The 22,080-nt window shown below is 36.7% G+C and overlaps 1 protein-coding gene across 1 annotated transcript; it reads right to left on the minus strand.

The window, feature by feature from the left end:
- Positions 1–8,770: 8,770 nt before the first annotated feature.
- On the minus strand, positions 8,771–9,688 carry LOC143400214 (olfactory receptor 14C36-like). Its single transcript, XM_076857525.1, has one exon. It carries the CDS (start codon positions 9,686–9,688, stop codon positions 8,771–8,773), a length of 918 nt encoding a protein of 305 aa, XP_076713640.1.
- Between the last annotated feature and the right edge of the window lie 12,392 nt (positions 9,689–22,080).

A 22,080-nucleotide genomic window follows, 5' to 3' on the forward strand; every position in this document is an offset into this window, starting at 1 on the left:
CATTAAGACTGAAACAAATACTTGGGAATAAGATGTACTTGGGTGTTGTACAATTGCATATTTTTGTACATAACACTGAATTGATAATAACAAATTGTTACAAAGGCTAAATTCATGACATGTGCCTTTCATCTCCATGACAAAAAAAATTTGCAGCTAAATGGCAGATAGTGTTAGATTTTTCATATATATATATATATATATATATATATATATATATAGAGAGAGAGAGAGAGAGAGAGAGAGAGCTATTGTTTTCATGTGCCGTTGGATTTGGTTTTTAAGTTTTGCTGAGAATGCTTGTATATGTCTTGATCAAGGATATGGGTCTATAATCCTCTTTTTTGGTGGTTTTTGTGTAGTTTTCTGGATCTTATATTAGGAAAATGATGGTTTTGTGGAATGTGGCTTGAGGAGTTGAGGTTCATTTCAGTTCCCTGGAGTGGTTTCAGGAGACGTGGTGTCTCTTCTTTTTGAAGGTTTGGTAAAAGAGTAGTGAAGCCATGAGCTGCTGGAGGTTTCTTTATTAGGAATCTTTTATTACTGATTCAAATTTATTGGTCATATTAATGTCTGAGTCTTTTATTTTCTCATAATTAAGTTCTGGTGTGTTACATCTGTCCCATATTTATTCCTTTTGTATAGATTTTCCAGTATGTTGGTATGTATTTGTTTATATGAGTTGCTAATAGGTCTTATCATTTCTGTAATATTAGTGAAAAGGTCTTCTTTTTATTCTTTTTTGATATGTTATTCATTTGGGTCTTTTTATTGTTAGCATAGCTAAAGATTTGCTAATTTTGTTTTTATTTTTACAAACAAATTTTTGTTTTCTTGATATTTTCTCTTGATATTTAGTGTTCATTGCTTATTTCTGATTTAATGTTTATCATTTCTTTTCCAACTGCTTTTTACACCTGTGGGTGTCTGTCTTCTATTGTCATGATAGGGTCTGCACTTATTCTTTCTGTTTCTTTGATGCAGGCATTTAGTGCAACACCTTCTCGCTTAGTAGTGAATGCCATAGGTTTTTCATGAATGTCATACATTTTTCCTTGTATGGTTCTATTTTCATTAATAGTCTTAGTAAAAGCTGTGTTTTCCAGTGGCTTCTAATATCTCTCATTTAAAGTTAGGGTTAGGGTTAGGTGGGTTGACCATGGAATACACTTTTGCCAATATTTGATGGACAAGTTTGTGCATGTGATGTTGGACTAACTCTTTTTCTTGTCAGCAGTATGTGAGTACACTGATTTCTCTCAACTTTAGCTACAAGAGATCCACCAACTGACTTGAAGTTTATGACTAGTCAATGTGCCATTGGATTTGGTATTCTAGGTGTTGCTGAGAATGCTTATATATGGATCCTTGATCAAGACATATACTCTCTTTTTAAAAATTTGATTTATCCACTTTTAACACAACCCACACTTTCAGTCACACACTTGAGGGGACATTCCTTTCTCCTCACAGTGGTTCAGAGGCTCCCCTTACAGTGGGTATGAAGATAAGAAAATCCAGTCTACTGTGTATCATGTCTTCTGGGCTCTGATCTCCTCTACTATCTCTTTTGCTCTTTCCACATCTTTTCTCTGCCTGGCCTAGTGTCCCCAAACAGACCAGGGGAGCTGCAACTCCAGGCTGGGTGGCCTTTTGCCTTCAGTACCTGGTCCAGCTGTGTGCATTGAGATACAGAGGGCTGAGTCCATTTTTTTTTCTGTCTTAATTTCACTCATCAATATTTTGTAATTTTAAGTGCACGGATTGTTCATTTCCTGGGTTAAATTTAGTCTAATTAGTTTATATTTTTTTAAAAAATTTGTTCTTTTTTAATTATCAATGACAGTAGAGTGTATTTTGACAGACTTATACAAACATGGAATGCATCATATTCTAATGAGAATCCCAGTCTTTTGAAGCATATACATAGGTTGATGCTATTGTAAATATGATGGTTTTTTTAATTGATTTTTTGGTAGTACATTAAAATAAACAGAAAAGCTACTGGTGACAAATTTATCAAAATAAAAATTTCTTCTTTATCTCAACCTCTTCTGTAGTTCATTGCATATAAACCCTCTATAGTTGTTCCTCATTAATATCTGAGAATTGTTCATATTATACATTGTTTTTTTTTAAAGTTTCCCCTGTGTGTAAGAAGCAGTAGTTAATACCAGTCACTGGGTCCTTCTGTTTTATCACAGGTCATATTCAGAACCAGTTGCTTTGAAGGCTTCAGGGATGCTTGTATTGGCCAGGCACAGTTCCCTACCAGAAGTTCACATCCTGGCACTGTTAGATCCAGCTCAGAACCCTCAATACCAAGGTCACTAGCAGACCCTCCTTTCAGAGGTCTCTTCTGAGCTTTGAGGGGTCATCTCTCCCCTGGTTCCCAGCATTTACCTGATGTGCTACATTTCCAAAGGTAGTAAATATTTATCTCTGAATTTATTCATGGAACTCTTTTTACTTATTTTGCCTTTTTTGTTTATTTTTAATTGTACACAAAGATTCACTTTAATATAATTATACACACATGGAACTTAATTTATTCTATTATATCCCTGGATCCCCTCTTTCCCCTCCTCATTCCCCTGATTCCCCTGTTCTATTTTACTAGTCTACCTTATCCTCATCTGTTTATTTATTTATTTTTAAAATTTATGTTTTCATTGTAGTTGCACACAATACCTTTATTGCATTTATTTATTTTTATGTGGTGCTGAGGATCAAACCCAGGGCCTCACACATGCTAGGTGAACACTCTACCACTGAGCCCCAACCCCAGCTTCTGTTTATTTATTTTTATTGAAATTTATAGATGCACATAGAGGTGGAATCCACTGTAGTACATTTACACACACTCATGACCCTTTCCTATCCCTTCTCCCTTTCTCTGGATCTTCTTCTTCTATTTCACATATCTTCCCTATGTCTTTATAATATCCAACCCAATTTGCCTCCTTACTTTCCTCTAGATTCTGCATATGAAAGAAATCATTTGACCCTTTACTTTCTGAGTCTGTCTTATTTCATTTAGCATGATGATTTTTTCCTCCATACATTAACCAGAAAATGTCACAATTTAATTATTTCTTTTAAATGAATAAAACTTTACTGTGTACATATATCACATTTTCCTTATTCATTCATCTGTTTACCATCATCTGGACTAGTTTCATAACTGGATATAGTGAATTGTGCTTCCATAAAATTTGATATGGCTGTATCACTGTAGTTACTGATTGTAGTTCTTTTGCATAAATAATGGGATGGGATAGCTGGGTCATAGGATGCTTCTGCTAATATTGTGAAAATGGCTGTACTACCAGAAACATTAAACAGATTTAATGCTATTCCAATTAAAATCCCAATGACATTCTTCATAGAACTAGAAAAAGCAATCATAAAATTTATTTGGAAAAAATAAAAGAACCAGAATAGCCAATTCTTAGCAAGAAGAGTGAAGCAGGAGACATCCCAATACCAGACCTTAAACTATACTACAGCGCTATAGTAACAAAAATGACCTGGTCTTGGCACCAAAGGAGACATGTAGACCAATGGTACAGAATAGAAGACACAGAGACAAATGTCAAAAACTTCTGCTTTAACAGAGGAACTACTTGGAGACACCTCACATCCCATTCATAACATTTACTGCTGGCCCCTCAAACCCCATGTCCATTTCACAATGCAAAATTAATTTAGTCCATCTCCAAGTGTTTCATAGTCTTAATAATTCCAGCATTGCCCCAAAGTGGAAGTCCAAAATCTTTCCTGAAACTGTAGGTGAACTATTGGCTGTGAACCCCTATAAAAAATCAAAAGAAGTTACATACATCCAGTATTCACTAGCAGAGAGTAAATCTTCCAATAACAAAAGGCAGCAATAGGGGCATATAAAGAATGGATTAGGGATGAGGAAATGCAAAACCCTGTTGAACAAATATGTCCCTCAACTCCGCCTATAATTCCTCAGGTAGCATCTAAGACCCTTGACTACAAGAAGATATTTCCAAAGTGCTTAGGTATTCCTGCTCTTTGGCTTTGCCATTTGCAGAGCACAGGCAAATGCTCTCTTTTACTTTAGCTATCTCTGTAGCCAGAAGCTTTTCTTGGCCTGCAGTTCATGCTTTTGGTAACCTCTAATTTCTGGAAATTCTATTCAAACTTTGGCTTCACCTTCAGAGCTTCATCTATCACCTGATCAGGAGCAGCCTGCAGGGCCTCAGTCCCTACTACAGTTTGATTGGCATATGAGGCCTTTTTTAGAGATGGTGGTGAAAGGCAGCATGACCCCTTAACTTGAGCACCCTGCATTCCTGCAGAGCCAGCACAGTGCATATAATGCCAAAGTCTGTTGACAGCTTGCGCTACAGTTGGGTACCTGAAATTACTGCTGTGATGATTTCTGAATGTCTTCCTTGCTGAGCAGGGAAAACTCACTTTCTGGGCCCCTGTGATAGTGGGGTGGCCCCAAGGCAGTTTGGAATGGAATTTGTCTTCTACATCCTTGAGTGTACAACAGAGGTGATCTTGCAAATTCCTTACATGTCCTAAGCTTCTTCTGTATTTTGTCAGTTTGAAATAGTTGACATCTCTTAAGGGACTGCAATGACTTTACCACCACACCTTCCTTGGCCCTCATTTTCTCAATGATCACGTTAAAACTCTTTATCAAGTATGGATTTTAACTCTACTAAAGTAAGCAACTGCTTTCTTACAGTGCTATATGTCTATGGTATTTATATGAATATTGTAAAGGCTATTTAAAACATGGAAAAATGTAATGGTATGGCATAATATTGTCAGTCATGAATATTATCTGAAAGCAATCAGTAGATTATGTTACCATAATGTTTTGTTGGTGGCTCTCTTTACAGTAGATATTATCACACAATTTATCTTACTATAAAAATTTGTTTCTTTGTACAAAACTTGCACACAAAGTAAAGTTTTTTTCTAAATTCTGAAGAAGTTTCATATCACACCCAGACACCTACAGTGTTTTTGTGTAATTTGACACAAGATATAAAATATCATGAAGTTATTATATCAATATTTTCTCTTTTGGTTTCCTTCATCACCAAATATTTCAATATAAAACATCTTATAACATAAGGAAAACATCCAAAGTCTTCATCAAGATAGATACATGTCATTAGGGATGGTTTTGCAATTTAATTTCATTCTTAATTCATATATTAAGTATAAACTTTACCCACCTAACTTAACTTAAAAATTGTTGATACAAGTCACCCATAGAGGTTCAGTAAGCTATAGTTCTGGAGGAAATACATGTAAATGTGGGGTTTGCAGAATTCATCTGGGATACTCTGAAGGTCTTTTTGCTCTAGCAGGGAACATTGGAGCAGTGGGAACCAGAAACCATAGACACAGTGTGTGGATGGAGCTTGTGTTCTGTTTGGATCCTGTTAAGCAAGTCAAGGCTTCCTGTAGCAGCCAGTGCTGAGGTGTTCACTGGTTCCTATTACAAGCATTCCCCTACCTGCAAACTTTAAGAAATGCCTTTACTAATCAATCAAATATGTTCAGGCTTTTAAATTTACCTAGGTAATAATTACATAGGTTTTTTTTTTTTTTGCATTTTTTTCCTATTAGTGTACTGGTGAATAAAATTGTTTCTCAAAAGTTAGAATTTGATGTAATTATTTTCATATATATATATATATATATATATATACATTTTTTTCTCTTTTTATTATATAAATATTCCTAGGTAACTTGATATGAGCATATGCCAGCTATAATTAATAGTTTGCAAAGCATATGTCAGTGAGGACACTAGAATGTTTGGAGAATAATAACTTTTGTGAGATGATGAAAAATTGCCACAAGATTTGGAAGTGGCCCACCCCTGCAATTCCAGTGCATCAGGAGCTAAGGCAGGAGAAGAAGAGTTTCCAAGCCAGCATCAGGAACATAATGAGACAGTAAACAATTTACTAAGATCCTGTTTCTATATTAAACACATAAAACTATGAAGATGCTCCCCTGAATTCAATTGCTGCTCTGGGAACAATAAATAATTAAATAAACTGCCCCAAGGTTTTAGGAAACAAGTACAGAGAGAAGTTAAAAGTCTAGTAAAGTGAGAGAAATTTAAGTGTTCATGGAATCAGACACTGAGGCCAGACAATTACATTGTGGGAGGAAAACTGTCCAAAAGATGACCTGCATTTCAGCCTTGGGGTTTGGTCCCTGACACTGGGTCACTCATGAACAGCTAAGAAAGGTGGGGTCTATTTCCCAGCAGTTGGATTTATTATCAGGACTCAGGGGGTGGTAACAATGGTCCTCTGAATACTTCATGGATGAAAAAATTCTTCTTTTTTAATGTTCTAGATGGAGAGAAATATTATTGTGTTTCTCTCTGGATTTTTGGTCACAAATTCTTTAGGATTTGATTTTTGTATTTTTTTCAAATAATTAATTGACAAAAGTATATATCACAGTTCTTGCATATTTGACACTGGCTCTGAGTAAGAATAGATTATGGAGTATAAGTTATCTGTAGTTTAAATTGGTAAAATTTTCCTCTTTCACAGTATTTGATATCGGTAAGAGGACATATTTGATGAATTGGATGAAATATATATATATATATATATATATATATATATATATATATATATATATATATATATATCCTCAAAGAATTTCAGCAAATATGTTGAATTATACTTTTTATTAAATTATGTATTGATAAAAAATACTTGGGAACCAATCTTACAAAAGAGGTAGAAGACCTCTACAATGAAAACAACAAAAAACAAGAAGGAAATTGATGACCTTAGAAAATGGAAAACCTCCCATGATCTTGGATAGGCAGAATTAATGTTGTCAAAATGACCATATTTCCAAAATCTTTATACAGATTTAATGCAATTTCTATTAAATCCCATTGTTATTCTTTATAGAAATAGAAAAAAGCAATTTTGAAATGCATTTGGAAAAATAAGAGATCCAGAATAGCAAGAGCAATCCTTAGCAAGAAAAGTAAAGCAGGAAGCATCAAAATACAGAAATTTATACTATACTACAGAGCTATAGTAACAAAAACAACATGGTTTTGGCACCAAAATACACTTGTAGACCAATGGTTCAGAATACAAGACATAGAGACCAACCCACATAAATATCAATTATCACATACTAAACAATGGTGCCAAAAATAATTCAGAGAAAGAATAGCTTTTTGAACAAATAGTACTGTAAAAACTGGAAATCTATATGTGGCAAAATGAAACTAAACCCCCATCTCTCACCCTGCACAAAACTCAACTTAAAGTGGATCAAAGACCTAGGCAGTAGACCCAAGACCTTGTGCCTAGTAGAAGAAAAATTAGAACCACATCTTCATTATGTTTGCTTAGGACATGATTTCCTTAAAAAGATTCCCACAACACCAGAAATAAAATCAAAGATCAATAAATGGGATGATATCAACTAAAACATTTCTTCACAACAAAGGAAAAAAATCAAGAACATAAAGAGAGAGCCTACAGAATAGGAGAAAGTCTTTACCACATGTACATGAATGAACACTAATCTCCAGGACAGATATATATATATATATATATATATATATATATATATATATATATATATATATATATATATATCTTCAAAAAACTTATTACCAAAGCAACAAATAACCCAATCAATAAATAGATTTAGAAACTGGACAGACACTTCACAGATGAGGATATACTATTGATCAACAAATATATGAAAAAATTTTCAACATCTCTAGCAATTAGAGAAATGCAAATCAAAACTACTCTAATATTTCATCTCACTCCAGTCAGAATGGAAATTATCAACAAAAATCAACAATACCTGTTGGTGAGGATGTGGAGGAAAGGTACACTCATAAATTGCTGGTGGGACCGAAAACTGGTGCAACCACTCTGGAAAGCAGTATGGAGATTTCTTAGAAAACTTTGAATGGAACCACCATATGACCCAGCTATCTCACTTCTTGGTTTGTACCCAAAGAACTTAAAGACAACGTACTATAATGGCACAGCTGCATCAATGTTTATAGCAGATCAAGTCACAAGAGCTAAACTATAGATCCAAACTAGATGCCCTTCAACAGATGAATGGAAAACAAAAATGTAGTATGTACACAATTGAATATTACTCAGCCTCAAAAAATAAAATTATGGCATTCTCGGGTAATGGATGGAGTTGGAGAATATCATGCTAAGTGAAATAAGCCAATCCCCAAATACCAAAGGTTAAATGTTTTCTCTGATATGAAGTTTTGATCCATAAATGGGGGGAACATAGGGAAGTATGGAGGAACTTTAGATTGAGCAAAAGGGAATGAGGGGAGGAAGGATGTGGGTGGACAAGGCTGGCAAAATGAGGCAGTCGCTATCACCCTATGTACATACATGTATGGTTGCACAAACCGTAAAACTCTGTATCATATACCGCCAGAGAAATAAGAAATTATACTCCAATTAGAATAATGAGTTAAAATGCATTCTGCTGTCATGTATAACAAATTAAAACAAATAATTAAAAATAAAAATGTATACAATGACAAAATTACACATGTTATGAAGTATCCATGGAAAAATATGGTAAATCACAAAATATACCTTATAAAATAAATCAGCTCCTAATGATGTAATCCCAGTGTAGGCAGGGTTAGATGGAAAGTCCAAATGTGAAGAGCTTTATCTAAGAACCACAAACAGGGAAATGAGGATAATCTTGAAATGCAACTTTATCATTTCCCTGAGAACAACTGTCTTTGCATAACTCTCCTCACAGCTTCCTTTACCTGTTTGTTCCTGAGACTGTAGATGAGAGGATTCAAGAAGGGAGGAACCATGATGTAAAAGGCAGAGAGAACCATGTCCTGGAGAGTGTCAGAGGTTTCTGAGGACCTCAGGTACACAGCTGTGCCAGAACTCAGGAAGACGGACACCACGAGGATGTGAGGGGTGCAGGTGGAGAAGGCCTTCCCTGGGGCTCTGGTGGGAAATTTCAGCACAGCAGAAAATATGTGAATATATGACATGATTATTATAGCAAAGCAGCCACCACCAACAACTATAATAGAGACAAGAATAAGAATCATGTTGCTGGTGGTGTCAGAGCAGGAGAGCCTCAGCAGAGAGGGGACATCACAGAAGAACTGATAGACCACGTTTGACTGGCAGAATGACAGCCAGAATGTGTTCCCAGTGTGCATACCTGCATACAGCACACCACTGATCAGGGTGGCCAGGGTCATGCGGACACAAATCTGGGGGTTCATGATGAAGAGGTACTGAAGGGGCTGGCAGATGGCCAAATAGCGGTCCCAGGCCATGATGGTAAGAAATAGCATCTCCACATATGCACAAAAAAAGACCAGGAAGGTCTGTGTTGCACAGCCAGCCACTGAAATGGCCCTGTTGCCAGTGAGAGAGTTGACACAGGCATTGGAGACAGTTACTGAAATGTAGCACATGTCCAAGATGGACAGGTTCCTGAGGAAGAAGTACATGGATGTGTGCAGGTTCTGGTCAGCAGTGGTGACAGTGATGATGAGAAGGTTCCCTAACAGGGTACCCAGGTAGGTCATTGGGAATACTGTGAAATAGAGGAAACTCAGATCCCAGCCATCAGGAGAGCCCACGAGGAGAAATTCAGTTACCATGGTGGAATTGGCCATTTACTAGAAATTCTGGTTGTTTGAGATGATGAAGAGTTAAAAAGAGGAAGTAAAAAACCTCATTAATGCAATTAGTTCACACATTCATGTCCAAATAATTTTCTTATATTTTGTAGTCACTTTCTCTGCATTGAAACATCACTCTTGTTTTTCTGATATGTTTACTCATTTCTGAGCAGAGTGAACCTCCCAGTGCTGGTGTTGAAGTCTGCAGCACAGGGTCTGGGCCTGACCTGCACGGGTTGTGCTCAGCTCCCCATAAGGCCTCCCCTGACCTCCAGAGACTCCATGCAGAGCACTTCCAGGGTTGCCCACCTCCTCGCCTGCATGCCCACCTGTGTGACAGTTCATTGTTTAATGATCTGTAGTTTATTTACCTTCATCCTTCTCCATAGACAAAATTCAATATTATTTTGCCATTACGTCCACACCTAATAATTCAACTTATACTGTATATTGTATTTTTTTTGTTTTTTTTAAAGATCTATACATATCATGTGGAGTACTGATCACTACGAACATGAAAACATTTTACTCATGAGAAAACGATCTCAAGATTTCAAATTTTCCCCTTCCAGCATCACAAGTACAGTGTTGTGGAAAACTGAGGTGACCTGAGTGCCCTTGAACTCTGCTGAAGTCCCCCACTCTCCCTGGTGCTCCCCAGGACAAAGGTGGTGCTGTCTCATGGACACACACCCTCAGCCAGACCTGTTCCAGCTCCTGCTGGGGCTCTTTATTCCTCTCCAGATAATCAGGGTAAGGTCTTCAGAGCCTCTGGGTCCCCGTCCAGCTGACATTCTCCTAAACCTCTACTCTGTATATTTATATGTTCTCACTCTGTGTTCAGCACCATAAAGTTGAAATTTCCTTTGTCTAGAAAATAATTTATACTTTTTTTGTTGACACTTCCATTATTTTTCTTTCATCTCAATGGCATCATAATTATACAAAAAGTACTGAATATATATGTTAAAAGAATGTTTTTCCCATGGTTAGTTACAACACTTCTACAGCAGCTCAGACCACCCATAGGTGACTCAATTCAGAATCACTCATATTGTCATTTCCTCTGCCCTCTGCAAACCTGGTCCTTCTCAGGACCTTCTAGGTTAACCACACTTACCCTTAGAAAAGTGATCTTCCTATTGAGCCTCCCTGGGATCCTCTGGAAATGTGTGTCCCCCAGGGTCAGGGGTGGGTAGCCAGACACATGTAGGTTGGTGTTAATTTTACAGTGAGGGTGAAGTTCAAGGAGTCCTACTCTGTCTACCTGAACGCTGTCTTGCTTCATCCCCCATTCCTCCCTGACACAAACCTGAGGCTCACTCCCACGTGACCCCCTTGTTTATAGCATACCTTGGAACTTGCTGACAGAAGCCTTTTCTAACTGTGACATAGTTTGATATACTTTTCTCCATTACTGTGTATTGGGCTTTAAAGAAGGCTCAAATGAAACTTTTCCTCTGGAAACTGCTTTACAATCTTAAACTTTTCCCCCTTCTGCACAGTGTTAGAAAGAGACATATTGTATTGCTTTGAATTAAATCTGTATGTATTCATCACTCAGATCACTGGTGAAAATTTCTTGATTTGGGACCTTGTATTGTTCATCTTTTTTAGTAGCTTGTGCATGACTTCATTCACAGTGGTAATGAACTAATGCCTGGTGGCTTTGTTGACTGATCACTCCCCTGGACTGGATTTCTTTATGCTACTGACTTACAGATGAAGAGCTCCCAAGCAGGCTCTGCCCCTTCTACACTACTATAGCACACACAGTGCAGGATGGTGGGAGGTCATGCAATCGAAGGTGCCCTGTGCACTTGCAAGGTAAGATGTCTTTATAGCAGTAATTGCTCAAGAAGCATAACCGATGACACAACTATGGCTACAGCTATTTTTGATGGTTAAGTTTTGGAAAGAAGAAAAATATTGGTATTTTCAAGTAAATTGATTACCCTAAGAGAAATAATACAATAATACATTATGTGAAAATATAAATGCATATGACAAATTCAGAAGGTGATGGGTGATGAGACAAATGCATATTAAAAACTTTGCAGGTTTTCATCCTTTTATACTGACTTCCAGACACTACAGGAGTCCTTTCTCACCACCCCTAGACATTTGTGTCAAATATAAGATAAACAAATATGTGCTCAGGATCTGGAAGTTGGCATAAACTACAGAGACTTTTTTTGTTTCCACTTTTTATACTAAACCATGTACTATTTTTATTTTTCCAATAGAACTTAGTAAATTTTCTAGTAATCAGTTTGAATCATATGAATTTAATTGATGTCCTTCATTGCTTATGTGTTTAACTACTTCTTGAAAAATTCTTCTCTATATTTGACTTACTTTTTTCATGGATCAGTCTCACAGGAAACTTCAGATTATGGATATGACAAAATAAATATGGGACCACTACCTTATTTCCTGGGGTCCTCCAAGTATTCTTGTAGATCTCCAAAATGTGATTAATTTCTTCACCTAGATTTTTTTAAAAATAAGAAATAAGCCTTCAATTTTCTAGTTTGACCTCATAATTTTAGCATGTTTAGAACTACATTGTCCTCTAAGGAATTAAATGCTTATTGAAAATTCCCATAAACACCAAAAGTTGGTGACATAAATAAAACAAAGGTCAGGAAACAAAAAGGTCAAGAATAGAATCATAAAGATAAATTAGCATATTTTTAATGCCAGTAATTTAAAGAAGGGCTTCTGCAAATACTTTTGTCTGTTAGTGGAGAAAGCTGGGAGTTTTTCCTTTTGGTACTTCTCTGACAGTTCTTAACTATCAAATAAGTAGATTGCATTAAAAAATGCAGTGGATTGTTTGTGTTATAAAATACAGGTTTTAATTATTTTCTAAATTACATATTTTTATATTAGCAATTATGGTTTAGTTTTATTGATTAGTTACTGAGTGATGCTGAGGAGCACTTTAGCACTTCTGACCCTCATACTGTGCTTCCAAAGCTGCATGACCCTATAGTTATAGTTTTACCACTAAACTCACATCCTCATTAAATGATATGCTTTCATTCTAAAATGTGAACAATTATTGAAAATGAGAACATATTTGTGATTAGGACAAAAAGTTGAGGTTGATGAATTCAAAATATTTCAATAAAAATTATATACCGTATTGGATGTTTTTATTTCCAACAGCTACTGGAAAATATGAATGTATGTAATTTGCATAAATGAATTCATATCTACCTCCCTGTCATCTGCAATGTATTTGGCATTTTGTCCCTGTGCCTTAATCTGAATATATTTCTTTGTCAGCCATCAAAACTGTGCAGATAATTTTGTGCATTTTCTAAGTGTGTGGTAAATAAAAGCTATTTGAATAGAAGAATTTTAAACCAATAAGAAGTAACATGAAGAACTATCACATGTATTACTTGCAAACACTGTGCAGACGTCCAGTCCACTGGAAATCAGAAAATAGTACTGTGTTTACAAGACTTCATTGTTCCTATAATTCTTTGAAGAATTAACCATTTTTTTTTTCCTGGGGTGGCTGACAATCTGGATGAAACTGCAATTTGTTGAGCAGCATGAAAATAAGGCTCAGAAGTGCCTGGACTCTGACTGCCAAGTACTCACTCCTGAGTGTCTCCTGTTCTCTGGGGGGAGCAGAACTGCATCTCTCCTTGGTTTTTCCCATCAACTCTGTCTGCAGCCAGGGTGCATGTGTGCAGTCAGCTCAATGCTATGTGGGATGTGGGAGACTCATTCCCCTCTGCTTTATGTGAACCTGGTGCCTGCCCAGTGGTAGCAGGACTCCAGGGAGCCCAGAGCTCAGCCTGCAGAGACAGCAGGAGGCCTGAGCACACCACCAGGTATCATCCCTCCTGAGCCCAGGAGAAAGGACCTGGCCACATGCCAGCATGGACAGTGGACGAAGCAGTGGAATTCCTCTGCTGGACATCAGTGGAGAAATGAGAAACACTGAGGAGAGACTGATGCTTCTCACTGTGTGTTTCCATCTCTGCCCTCCTTCACCTCAGTGTGAATTAGGGGTATTTGGGAGTCAGATAATATTAAGAGTAGTGGGCAACTCTCATTCACTCACCAGCCTGTAAATGGGAAACCTCTAACACTATCTGCAGTTTTGCTGCAAAAATTTCTTATCATTGAGATAAAATTCACATGACATCATGTTAACCTTTGTAAAAGTTCATGGTTATCAATTCAGTGTTATCTACCACATTACAAATTGTGCAACTTCCAAATACATCTTGTTCCCAGATATTTTTATCACTTTCAGTGAAACACTATCCATTGTCCCTACGTATCCTTACTTACAGTCACTTGAAGACACTAAGTATAATCTCCATGTTTAAATTTATGTCTTGCAGGTTTGGTTGAGTAGAATCATTTAGTATGGGTTCTTTTTTATGACTTGGGTCAGTCAAATGTTTTTCAAATTAATCCACATTGTAGTGTTTATTACAATTTAATTCTTTTAGAGAATGAACATTTTATATATGTATACCAGCAACTTTAAAAGTCTATATATCCTTCTATAAGCATTTGGTCCTTTGTTCTGTTATCATAGTGTGGCATTGCTTGTCATTGTCTTTGAGCTTCTCCCCTTCTGGGAAAGATTCCATATGTACAAAGGGTGCTATCTTTTTGATGTGCTGTTGTAATTCATTTTCTATGTTTTGCTGAGAATGCTTGCATGGGTCTTGATGAAGGATAAGGGTCTCTAATCCTCTTTTTTGTGATTTTTGTGTAATTTTCTGGATCTTATACTAGGGAAATGATGTTTTTTGTGGAATGTGACTTGAGGAGTTGAAATTCATCTCAATTCCCTGGAGTGGTTTCGAGACAGGTGGGGTCACCTCTCTTTGAATGTTTGGTATAGAAAAGTAGTGAAGCCACGAGCTATTGGAGGTTTTTATGTTTTTGTTTTTGTTTGTTTTACTCGGAAGTATTTAATACTGATTCAAATTTCTTGGTCATTATGGATGTCCAGGTCATATATTTTCTCATAATTCAGATGTTGTATGCTATATTTGTCCCAAATTTATCCTTTTCTTGTATATTTTACAATATGTTGAGATGTGGTTGTTCAAAAGTGTTGCTAATGATCTTGGCATTTCTGTGACACCAGCTATAAGGTTTCTTTTATTCTGTGATATTTTATTTACCTTGGGTTTTTTTATTGTTAGTGTAGAAGGTCTAAAGTTCTAAAGGTCTAAAGGTGTGTTGATTTTGTTTGTATTTTCATAAACAACTTTTGCTTTCATTGATACTTTTTGTATTGCTATTTAGTGTTAATTTATTTATTTCTTCTCCAATATCTATCATTGATTTTTCAACTGCTTACTTTAAGTGTCGTTTGTGTTTGCTTTTTTACTGTCATTGTAGGATCTGTTCTTAGACTTTCTGCTTTTTTGATGTAGGCATTTAGTATTACACCTTTTCCCTTAGTAGTGCTTCATGAATGTCATAGGTTTTGCTATGTTATGGTTGCATTTTCATTAATAGTTTTAGTAAAATGAATATTTTCTAATGTCTTCAAATGTCTCTAATTTAAAGTTAGTTTACTTTTTATTTTTGCAAAGGAAGTTGATCATCAGAAAAAAGTCCATAAACAAAAATTTTCCCAGCTTCAGAAGTATGGAAGAATGATCAATCAATATAAAATGGCACGCATTTTCACGCATACAAAATACATACAAAGTACCCAGATCAGGCAACATTTCTGTGCATTGTTTCAGTATGCATTTATGCCAATATTTGGTGGACAAATTTGTGCATATTATGTTGAGCTAATTTTGTTCTTTTCAGCAATATGTGAGTACACTGATTTCTCTCAACTATAGCTACAAGAGTTTCACCAACTGACCTAAGTATATGGCTAGTCAATATCATTTTACTCTCCTTTGCTATTTATTTAATTTATTCATGTTGAATATGACCCACACCTTCAGTCACCAACCTTGAGGGGACGTTCCTCTCTCCTCACAGTGGCTCAGAGACTCTCCTTTCACTTTGAGTCCTCACACTGGGTATTAAAGCAGGAATATCCAATCTACTATGTTGCATATCTTCTGGGATCTTATCTCCTCCACTGTCTCTTTTGCTCTGTCTACAGCTTTTCTCTGCCTGACCCAGGGTCCCTAAACAGACATGGATGCTGCCACTCAAGCTTTGGTGGCCCTTTGCCCTCAGTGCCTGGCCAAGCTGTACACACAGCAGCTCACACCACCTGGTCCAGAGATCTGAGACCATTTTTTAATTTTTTTCTCAATTTCACTCATCAATATTGTGTAGTTTAGGTCCACAGATAGTTCACTCTTAGGTTAAATTTTTCATAAATAGTTGATCTATAGTTTAATTTTCTTTAGTTTTGCATGTCAGTAGAGTATATTTTGACATATTTATAGAAACATGGAGTACATCTTATTCTAATCAGGATCACAGTATTGTGAAGTGTATACATAGTTTTGATGCTAATGTAAATATGATTTTTTCTTAATTGATTTTTGATAGTACATTATAATGAACAGAAATGCCACTGTAGGCATATTCACCAACACAAAAATTTCTCCTCTATCACACCCTCTTCTGTAATTCAATGAATATCAATCCTCTATAGGTTTTCACCATTAATTTCTGAGAAGGGAGTGTATTAGAGAGTCTCTTTTTACAGTTTCCCCTGTGTGTGATGAACAGTGGTTAATAACAGTCATTGGGTTATTCTTCTTTAACTCAGTTCATATTGAGAACCAGCCTCCTTGAACTCTTCAGGGATACCTGCATTGGCCAGGCACAGTTCCCTACTAGAAGTCCACATCCTGGCACTGCGAGATCCAGCTCAGAACCCCCAATGTCAAGTTCACTAGTAGACCCTCCTTTCAGGAGTCTCTTCTGAAGATTTGAGGGGTCATCTCTCCCCTAGTACCCAGCATTTACTTGATATGCTACATTTCCAAAGGTAGTAACTGCTTGTCTCAGAATTACTTTATGGGAACCTTTTTATTTTATTTACTTATCTTTCTTTTATTAGTGCTTTATAGTTGTACATAAAGACTAATTTTCACATAATCATATGTACATTGAACTTATTTTACTGCATTATAGTTCTTGATTTCCCCTCTTTTCTCTCCTCTTCTTCCTCCCCTGATTCCCCATCTTCTATTCGACTGGTCTGCCTTATCTTTATTTTTAATTAATGTTTATATTAAATTAATAATTAGTGCTTTACAGATCCACATACAGTTGAAATCCACTGTTGTATATTTATACATGCACATGACCATTTCCAATCCCTCTCCCTTTCTCTGTATCTCCTTCCTCAATTCCACTGGTCTTCCATATATCTTTATGATATCCAACTCCATTTCCCCCCTTACTTTACTCTAGAGTCTGCATTTGGGAGATAACTTTTGATCCTTGACTTTCTGAGTCTGTCTTATTTTACTTAGCATGATGTTTCATTTTTCCATCCATTAACCAGAAAATGCCACAATTTAATTATTCCTTTTGAATGAATAAAATTTACTGTGTACATATATCACATTTTCTTTATTCATGCATCTGTTGACAACCATTTGAGCTAGTTCTATAACTGCCGATTGTGAACTGTGCTTCCATAAACATTGATATGGCTGTATCTCTATAGTATATTTATTTTAGTTTTTTGGATAAATACCAAGAAATGGTAAAGCTGGGTTATATCATGATCCCATTCCTAGAATTTCCATACTGCTTCCTACAATGTTTATATTAATTTGCAGTCCCACTAGGGTCCTTTCCTCCCCATATATCCTGCCCACATTCATTATTTTTATTCTTGACAATTGCCATTCTGACTAGTATGAGATGAAATCTGTATGTAATTTTGACTTGCATTTCCTTGATTGCTAGAGATGTTGAACATTTTTTCATATATTTTCTGGCCATTTGTATTTCTTTTCTAAATAAATATCTGTTTAGTTCTTTTAATTTTTATTGGGTTATTTGATTTTTTTTGGTATTCAGATTGTTTACTTCTTTATATATTCTAGATATAAATTTCTTGTCAGAAGAATAGCTGACACGGATTTTCCCTCACTCTGAAGTTGGGCTCTCTTCACACTCTTTATGATTTCCTTGGCTATGCAGAAGCTTTTTAATTTAACACTACCTCACTGATCATTGGTTTTATTTCTTGAGCTTCAGGGGTCTTACTAAGGAAGTCAGTGGATGCACCAATACTTGCTGACCCTATGCTTTCTTCTAGAAGTTGCACGTTTCTGACTGGATTTCTACATCTTCAATCCATTTTGATCTGACTGTTGTGCAGGGTGGGATATAAGGACATAATTTTATTCTTCTACATGTGGATACTCAATTTTCCCAGCACCATGTTTACACAGCAATCATTTCTCCAACATATATTTTTGACCCCTTTGTCAAGAGTCAGACGATTGTGCATGGGTTTGTCTCTGCAACTACTTTCAATTCCATTGGACTTCATATCTATTTTAGTGCCATAACCATGCCCTTTTTGTTACCATAGCTCTAAATCTATTTATTCTATTTATGTGGTGTATTGCATTTACTAATTTGCATTTATTAAGCCACCCATGTATCCCTGGGATAAAATAACTTGATCATGGTTTATTATTTTCTTCATGTATTTTTAAATGTGTTTTCTGAAAAAGATTGGGAATTTTTGCATCTATGTTCATCAGGGACATTGGTCTGTAGATTTCCTTCCTTGAAATATCTTTTGTTTGTAACCAACAGATTTTCTGAGTTACCTATAGAAACACAACAGCAACAAGCAAGACAAGGAGAAAAACCAAAAGTGAGACCAGACCCAGGAAGCCTTCTGCAGGTGAGGAGAGTGTCCATCGGAAGCTTGCCTTGTCTTTATTCAGAGTTTTGTCAAATGATAAATCACTGAAGCTGGGTGCCCATCTGTCACTTGCTTCTAATGGAGTTTCCTGAGTGTTTTGTTTAAAGGCTGCAGAGCTGCTGCCCCTCCCTGGACTATGGAGGATACAATAGGGGAAAGTAGATGGGCAGCCAAGAGCAGCTGCCTGGTGCAGAGCTGCTGGGGCCATAAACTGTGGCACACTTACAGGACAATGCTGATGAATTTCTGAAGACTGAGTGTGGATTGGCATGAAGAGATATTCTGAGCCTTAAACCTGAGAGGTGCTCCAGGAACCTGGTTGGCCAGTGCAGTTGACCTCAAGCAACTGTCCAGCTGTGGAAGCAGATTTGCTTTTCTTCTCCTTTTGGAATGATATTTTTGATGCCAGTTTTCTTCCTTTTTAGAGAAGTTTAACATTTAAACAAGAAAAGGCTGTAATGAAAAGGAATTTGAAAATTGACTAGCTTGCATCCTGGAGACTCTCCTTAATGAGGAAGTGTGTATTTTTCAGTATTTTTTCTCTGGATATTGGGTTGTGTTGTAATCACCCAGAGCTGTTGAACACCTAGAGGCAGTTATCTCTCATGTATCATGGCGCTATTGTGACTGGCATAATAAAGGAGAGCATAACAGTCACCTAAATGGAATGCCATTGTGACATAAGCTGCACAGGTATCAGGCAGCTTGCCTGTGATGGTGGCAGTAGGTGCTGTCACTGCCCACATCTGTAGTTTTGTTAAATCTATCATTATTTGAGGGAGATCAGGGAAGCCTCTGTGTTCATGATGAGTACGCATGTACCAGCCTCCATACATGAACTACACCTAGCTGGGTTCCAAGCAGGATATAACATGACCCATCAGTGTGTCCTTATATCTAAGCAACTGTGCCTCAGCCAATCCTAGGCCGAAGCCTGTCCAGTGATGCTAAAATGAGGCCAAGGCCAGGCCTCATCCACTGGGGACTCCCTGCATGCCATTTTCTGTCTTCCTGGTTGTGAGGCCTGGGGCACATTAGCAATTTCTTCTGTGTGGAATGCTGGCCAGTGCTAAGACATTTTTCTCAGTGCAGTAAACTTTCTTACATTATACTGGTCTCAGTTTTTCTTTATCAATTTTGATGTGGTCAACATGACTTGACATAGAGCTTCCAGTGAATGCAGGAGCCCTAGATGACAACACCAGGAACCTCCAGGGTCCATTGGGTCCAGAGATCTCTCACAACAGCTAGAAAGATAACACAAACTTCAGGTGAACATTGCACTACCCAAGGAACCATTTGATTATCTGTAGAAGGGTCACATTAGAATGTTACTAGAGTTTTCAGTACTTCCATTTACATGTATGGAAAGTCTGTGTACAGATACCATGTAATATTTTGGTCTAATTAAATAGCTATATGAGAGTGTAAGTATACAGGGTAGTCTGGGTGAGCCCTTGGAATAAGCTTCTGCTTGTTGGTGACATTGTTTCTTTAGCTTGCTTAGTTCACGCCTGTGCCTTCAGGGTAGGAGAATTGAATGAATCACACTCTCAATATGCATATTCTATAGATCTTATTACTAAATTAATAGTAAGCAGCATTCTTACTTGTCTGTCTTAGTAAATAATCAGTTGATTCATAAATATAGAATGCCCAGGAATTAGGATGTACTAAAACAGGGACATTATCATTTTTGTCATTATTTTGCTCTACATTTTTGTTTCATAATGAACAAAACCATGTGATTTTCAATTGAAAATCAGTTAATATGAAGATTATTGAGAATTTATGACATCATGAAATTAACAATCCATTTCATATTAGCTAGAACACATGTTGGTACAATTTTTAAGAAGTCAAGCAACATGTGTAAGTAGGTTATCACAATATTGATTAAAATTCCACTTTTAGAAACTTAGAAAATAACCAACAAGTAAACAGTGTGGGCTTTGTGAATTGCAGTTATGGTAGTGAAATCTGAAAGTAATTTGTATAACAATCAACAGTGGAGGAATTTGATAAGTTAGGATCCAGTAAGATATATAATTGTTCCAATGAAGTTGATGCATATTTAGAAACTGTAATGTAATAACTATTTAAAATGAATTATAAATGGCAAAGAAGTTTCTTTATTTACTTGTAAATATGCTAAAGGAAATATAGAGCTCAGTGCCTTTTTGTTTGTGTTATGGGTCAGGCTATATGGGCAATGACCAAACAGACTCCATTTTACCCTAAGACTCCATGTCATGTAAGAAATGCATCTCCCATGGAAACACTATGCCTCTGTACCTATCAATAGTTGCTTAGCATAGCAAGTTTGCAGCATAAATTGGCAATTCTTATACAATTTGAAATTGTTCTCTCTTTGGTTCCCATTTTTCATGGGCAGTGTACCCTGTCAGAGATTGATTGTCTAGATGTTAGTAACCATTCTCTAAATTGTACTCAACTAGTGTCATTTTGAACCATTTCCCTTGTGCTTGCTTGCTGCTATGCCAACCTGGAAAGACCCATGAGAAATACCAATGTACCCATTTCATTGTCTTACTAACTGCTCAGTGTAGCTTCTGTGCCCCTGCTTGCTTGCAGCTACATCAACCCAGATGTAGTTTTGGCAGTTTTTGCCTTTAAAGAACTTGAAATGCTCAGGCTTGGGGCTGTTCCTTGCTGAAAAATTTGTGGGTGCTGTAGGGAGCAGTTGCCAGCTGGCCAGGTAAATAAAGACTCTCCAATTTGAACAAAATGGACTTGGTATGTTTTCTGAGTGGTCTTCCCCATAACAGTTTGTGCACATGTAGATAAAAGAGCTATATCTGCATATTTCCTGTATACTAGCTATGTGGAAGGAAATGGAGACACCTAATTAGTTACATGGAGGTGTTCACAGAAATGTACACAGGCTGCTTTATATTTTCTCTATCTCCTATCTTCTGTTTACCATTTTGTTCAATCTGAAACAGGTTTCTCAGTAAAAAATAATTAAATTCATTGTGTTTGAGGACAAACTAAAAAAAATTTAAAAGATTACATGGTTTGCTAATTTGGGACGTCATTCAAAAATTGTACTGGAAAAAAAATTATAATTTGTGCTATGCACGTTAGGTTCTCAAATACATCAAAAAATTCAGGTTCATAATTTTACCTTGTTGTTGGTGAGATTTCCTTCGTTTTGTGGGGTTCTGTAGCACTAATATCCAGGAAGAAGGGAGGCCCCTAAAGAGATGACCGCTCCCAGTGCTCTGGAGTTAGCTGGTTCATGCGTCACCACCTGAGATAAAGTGGTGTTGTCTACATCAGGGTTACGTCATCTAATGGAAAAGAGTGAAGAAACATTATGCAAGGCAGTGTCACAGCTGTGACTACTATGCTATGTGGAGATGACTGGTTCTCCTCCCTCTACATCTGCAAGGCTTCTGCAACTGGCTTCATTCTACCCCAGAGTTAAGGGGCTGAGGTTGTGGAAGTTTCACTTCCCACATGTGAGTAGCTATGC

This window comes from Callospermophilus lateralis, chromosome 5, assembly GCF_048772815.1.
Source record: "Callospermophilus lateralis isolate mCalLat2 chromosome 5, mCalLat2.hap1, whole genome shotgun sequence".
NCBI lineage: Eukaryota > Metazoa > Chordata > Mammalia > Rodentia > Sciuridae > Callospermophilus > Callospermophilus lateralis.